This window comes from Miscanthus floridulus, chromosome 11 (assembly GCF_019320115.1).
Source record: "Miscanthus floridulus cultivar M001 chromosome 11, ASM1932011v1, whole genome shotgun sequence".
In the NCBI taxonomy this organism is placed as follows: Eukaryota; Viridiplantae; Streptophyta; class Magnoliopsida; order Poales; family Poaceae; genus Miscanthus; species Miscanthus floridulus.
In genome coordinates this window covers 89,884,208-89,889,773 of record NC_089590.1, presented here as the reverse complement: position 1 = coordinate 89,889,773, position 5,566 = coordinate 89,884,208, and the positions used below count along the sequence as shown (strand labels likewise).

The window sequence follows — 5,566 nt, the reverse complement described above, 5'->3', positions numbered from 1 at the left end:
CGGCACTAGTTTTTATCTAATTAGTTTTCTACAGGTACACCGACTTACGTTGCATAAGAAATCGCTTAGTATACGGAAAGTGAGTGTGCGATGTGCTGAAAATTTTATGAATGCCGCTATATTCCGGCTTGAGTGAATGCATAGGTCGAAGCATGCAGCATATAATAGCATCTTACTTGAACTATAAACCCCCCTTCACGTATAATGAAAGTAGTAAATTGGTAGGACTAACTAAATGAATGCTTTAATAAATGTGTTGTCATCTCTTTAATCCCTGGATTCGGATCGGGAAGGTGTCCTAATGGATGGTTCGTCTCTCTTATAGATGAATCTGAGGTCCAGACGTGGGAGCACCAGTTCGGGAGCGGCCAACGAAGGCCATGGTGACAGTGCTTGGGCCTTTGAGCATGGCAACGAGGGAGCTCAGGAGGTTCCACCCTTGGTTCCTCATCCTTTCCCGCCGCCGCCACTGCCTCCGCCAATGTCCACCACAGAGATCATGGTGGAGTTGTTGGCTGCTCGTCAGGAGTCAGCCGTTGCTCGCCAGGAGACTGCTCGTGCCATGGAGATTATGGCACAGCCCATCGCGGGTCTCGCCCGTGGAGGCCCCGGGGGCAACGGTGGGAATGGGGGTGGTGCTCGTCGTCCTGAGGGATAGTCCTCTTATCAGGACTTCCTCAAGACCCACCCGCCCACGTTCACGCCGTCGGACGAGCCTTTAGAGGCGGAGCACTGGCTTCACACGCTAGAGCAGAAGTTTCGGCTGCTCGCAGTGGCCAACGAGCAGAAGGTGCACTTTGCGTCCCAACAACTTTTGGGGTCCGCAGGTGCCTGGTGGGAGACTTTCCAGGCCGCAGAGCTGCCGGATCATCCGACAACGTGGCAGGAGTTCTCCACCACCTTCCGCGAGTTCTTCATCCCTGCTGGTGTTATCAACCAGAAGGTGACCGAGTTCCTAGAGCTGCGCCAGGGAAGCAGGACAGTAATGGAGTATGTGATCCAGTTTAACCACTTGGCTCAGTATGCTGGTAGTCAGGTGGACACGGACAACAAGAAGAGGGACCGCTTCTTTTGTGGTCTCACTCCTTCACTTTAGGAGAAGTTGTATCTGGGGAACTATCAGAACTTTGGGGCTCTCATGAACGCCGCCATTGCCCTTGAGGGTTTTCAATGGGCATCGCAGGCAGATTGGAAGAGGAAGCGGGTGGCAGCTGGATCCTCCAGCCACCCTCATTCACAGAAGGTACATATTGTTAGGCAGAGGCCCTATCAACCATCCAACGAGCCTCTGTTCTGGTCACCCTAGCAGACATCACAGACTTCCTCTACTCAGTACAAGGCACCTCCGCAGCAGGTGCAACCTTAGCAGACTCAGGGACAATAGGTCCCACCTCGTCAGGGATTCGAGAACAAGCCTAGTGCTTGTTTCAAGTGTGGCAAGGATGGCCACTATGCTAGGGAGTGTCCTCAGCAACAGGCAACTCAGTCGTCTCAGCCGTATGCAAATTCTAGGCTTATTAAGAGGACTATCATCAAGAGGAAGGTGCCCAGCAGATCTGGTCAGGTGCACTTCACGGATGCTCAGTAGGTTGTGCAGCAGGAGACAGTTATGGCTGGTATGTTTACCATCGAATCCCATCCAGCTTTGGTGTTGTTTGATTCTGGTGCATCGTATTCCTTTATGAGCATGGGGTTTGTAGAGCGGCACAACTTATCACTATTGGCTATACCGTATGCCTATAAGATCCGTACTGCGGGTTCTCAGATGTTCATCAATACCCGCATGGATACATTAAGTTTGGTATTAGCACCCACACTTACCGTCTACAGTTCATGATAATGCCTGGGCAAGGCATTGATGCTATTCTTGGAATGAACTGGTTGCAGGTGTATGGGGTAGTATTGGATATGAAGAGAAGAAGTGTAGAGTTATGGCTTCCTTCTTCTGAGGATAGGATGTCTCTCATCATACCCTTGGAACCAGTCTTACCTATTGCTGCCCATGCTGAAGCCATTCCTAATCTTACCTCCATTCCAGTCGTATGTGAGTTCTCGGATGTTTTCCCTGAAGATCTTCCTGGATTGCCACCAGACCGTGAGGTAGAATTCTCCATTAAGCTTGAGCCTGGTACTGCTCCTATCTCTAGATGTCCGTACCGCATGGCTCCGAGAGAACTAGCAGAAATGAAGAAGCAACTAGAGGAGTTGATGAACAAGGGTTTCATCCGCCCAAGTTCTTCACCATGGGGTTGCCCAGCTATTTTCATGAAGAAGAAGGATGATACTCTACGGATGTGTGTGGATTACCGCCCCCTCAATGCGGTAACAGTTAAGAACAAGTATCCTTTGCCCCGCATAGATACTTTGTTTGATCAGTTAGCTGGTGCCAAGGTGTTCTCAAAGATAGATCTCTGATCGGGCTACCATCAGATTAAGATCAGGCCATAGGATATACCAAGGACAGCTTTCTCTACTAGGTATGGGTTGTATGAGTACCTAGTGATATCTTTCAGTCTCACTAATGCCTCGGCCTTCTTCATGTACCTGATGAACTCAGTCTTCATGCCAGAGTTGGATAAGTTTATGGTAGTTTTCATTGATGACATCTTGATCTATTCCAAGAATGATGAAGAGCATGCCTGTCACCTCTGGATAGTCCTGACTCGACTAAGGGAGCACCAGCTGTATGCTAAATTCAGCAAGTGCGAGTTTTGGTTAGATTGAGTGCAGTTTTTGGGACATGTGTTGACACCTGAAGGCATTTCTGTAGATCCCAGCAAGGTGCAAGATGTATTAGATTGGAAGTCTCTCAGGTCTGTGCACCAGATCCATCAGTTCCTTGGGCTAGCTGGATACTATCACCATTTCATCCCTGATTTCTCCAAGATAGCCCAGCCCATGACCAAGCTACTCCAGAAGGAAGCTAAGTTTGTTTGGAGTCTAGCTTGTGAAGAAGCTTTTCAGTCCCTGAAGACTTTTCTGACCACTGCTCCTGTGTTGGCCCAACCAGATATTGAGAGGCCCTTTGATGTTTACTGTGATGCCTCAAAGATGAGGTTGGGATATGTGCTTATGCAAGATGGGCGTGTGATAGCTTATGCTTCGTGCCAACTGAAGAAGCACGAGGTGAACTACCCCACCCATGATTTAGAGCTAGCTGTTGTAGTTCACTCTCTGAAGATTTGGAGGCATTATTTGTTAGGCAACAAAGTGCATATCTTCACTGACCACAAGAGCCTTAAGTATATTTTCACTCAGTCTGAGTTGAATATGAGGCAAAGGAGATGGTTAGAGTTGATCAAGGATTATAATTTGGAAGTCCACTATCATCTAGGAAAAGCCAATGTGGTAGCTGCTGCTTTGAGTCGTAGGTCGCATCAGGTTGAGGAAATACCCTTGTCACTCCACCACACAGAGGTGCTAGCTCAAATTGCATTGACCTCAGAGTTGCTGGAGCAAATTATTTGGGAACAGAAAGAAGACTCCAAAGAGATTTCGCACATCAGGAAGTTGCTAGCAGAAGGGTGTGGACCTCATTTTAGCATTGATGAGTAGGGGGTCGTAAGATACAAGGATAGACTGGTGGTTCCATCCAATGAAGAGCTGAAAAGAAAGATTTTGCAAGAAGCCCATCATTCCAAGTTGTCTATCCACCCTGGTAGCAACAAGATGTACCATGATCTGCGCCAACAGTACTGGTGGTCCTACATGAAGCAAGATATCATGCAGTTCATTGCGGAGTGTGACACTTGCGGTAGAGTCAATGCAGATCATATGCGTGCTCCAAGATATCTACAGCCTTTGCCCATTTCGGTTTGGAAATGGGAGGATATTTTCCTAGATTTTATTGTGGGTTACCCCGCACCTCCACGGGTTTTGATTTTATTTGGGTCATTGTGGACCGTCTCACCAAGTCTGCCCACTTTCTTCCAGTGGATACTAGATACACTGCCAAGAAGTATGCGGAGTTATACTTTGATTGGATTGTGACCCTACATGGAGTTCCTCTCACCATCATCTCTGATAGAGGGTCAGTTTTTGTCTCTCGTTTCTGGGAGAAACTCTAGGAATGTTTGGGTACTTGTCTTCTCAGAAGCTCGGCATACCACCCACAAACTGATGGTCAAACTGAAAAGTTGAACCAGGTGCTCGAGGATATGCTGCGGGCTTGCACCATCTCTTTTCCTAAGAAGTGGATCATTGTTTGAAGCTGGCAGAATTTTCATATAATAACAGCTACCAAGAGAGTATCCGCATGGCACCATTTGAAGCTTTATATGGGCAGAAGTGTAGGACGACACTAAACTAGGTGGAGGTAGGAGACCGTGGGTACTTTAGGCCTGATTTCATAAAGGAGGCTCGAGAGAAAGTAAATATAATTCGTGAGCACTTGAAGGTAGCTCAGAGTCGGCAGAAGGCTTATGCAGACAAGCAGAGAAGGCCTTTAGAATTTGTAGCTGGGGATTATGTGTATCTCAAGGTATCTCCTATGAGAGGGGTACATCGGTTTGGTGTCCATGGCAAGTTAGCCCCTCGGTATGTGGGTCCATACAAGGTGTTGCAGCAGTGTGGTCCCATTGCTTATCGTCTCCAACTCCCTAAAATTCTCTCGTCAGTTCACAATGTATTTCACGTCTCGCAATTGAAGAAATGCCTACGAGTTCCTGAAGAATCTGTGGAAATAGAAGGACTTCCGCTCCAACCTAATCTGTCTTATGTGGAGCATCCTATAAAAATCTTGGATGAGAAGGAGAGATTGACCAGGAACAGGGTGATAAAGTTTTACAAGGTGCAATGGCAAAATCATTCAGAAGACGAAGCCACCTAGAAGCAAGAGAGCTACATATTAAAGAATTACCCCCATCTTCTCTCTGGGTCGGATAGTTAGTTATTGCGCCAGATGTACTCCCTACCTCTTTCTCACACTAGGCACATGAAATCTCGGGTCGAGATTTTGTTTTAGGGGGGGTAGATTTGTAACACCCCGGTGTTACATTGTAATGTTTTGCTTAAACATTTCATAAGCATCTGGAATTATGTGCATATGTGTATGACATAAAGTATAACTTGATGTTCGGCACTTGAAACATTCGTACGAAACATGAGTCCGTGGTTACGTTTCGTATAATACTGTGTAATCACATTGTTCTAGAATCTAAAAGGGCTAAAGGACAATGGCTAACGGTGATAAAACTAGGTGTGGTTGGACAAGGATAGCTGACTAGTACCTCGAGCAGGCTGGGTTTGGATTCCGATGCGGAACTGTTCGTTTCAACGTCGTTTGCGTAAGTTTCGGAAGTGGCCGACGATGCCACTTTTGGCAAACTCTGTGGAATGTTTGGCTTAAGAAGTAGCGCGATGTAATGACTGTGGCCGATAGCTTGATGAACCTTCTTGTGCATCGAGCAATTAGTTTAGCGATTGGAGCATTGCGTACAAGGTTTCTCACTGCTTTAAAAAGCATGCACGTCATTGAAATTAGCACTAGGCGCGGTCACCGTGGCCTGGCACGCTGCTGGCATTGCCAGCGCTCTGCCATGCCGGCCGTGTTCGCACGCGCACCGCG

At 47.3% G+C, this 5,566-nt stretch overlaps 1 protein-coding gene across 1 annotated transcript; it reads left to right on the top strand.

The window, feature by feature from the left end:
- Positions 1-481: 481 nt before the first annotated feature.
- Positions 482-1,096, top strand: LOC136492426 (uncharacterized). Its single transcript, XM_066488443.1, has 2 exons — positions 482-574; positions 671-1,096. The coding sequence occupies exons 1-2, from the start codon at positions 482-484 to the stop codon at positions 1,094-1,096; spliced, it is 519 nt and encodes a 172-aa protein (XP_066344540.1).
- The last annotated feature ends 4,470 nt before the right edge of the window (positions 1,097-5,566 follow it).

Bases quoted from the DNA above. Each gene is read 5' to 3' on its own strand.
- LOC136492426 (XM_066488443.1), top strand. From the start codon at position 482: ATGTCCACCACAGAGATCATGGTGGAGTTGTTGGCTGCTCGTCAGGAG. The intron at 575-670 runs GCACAGCCCATC...TCCTCTTATCAG, and splicing joins CTCGTGCCATGGAGATTATG to GACTTCCTCAAGACCCACCC.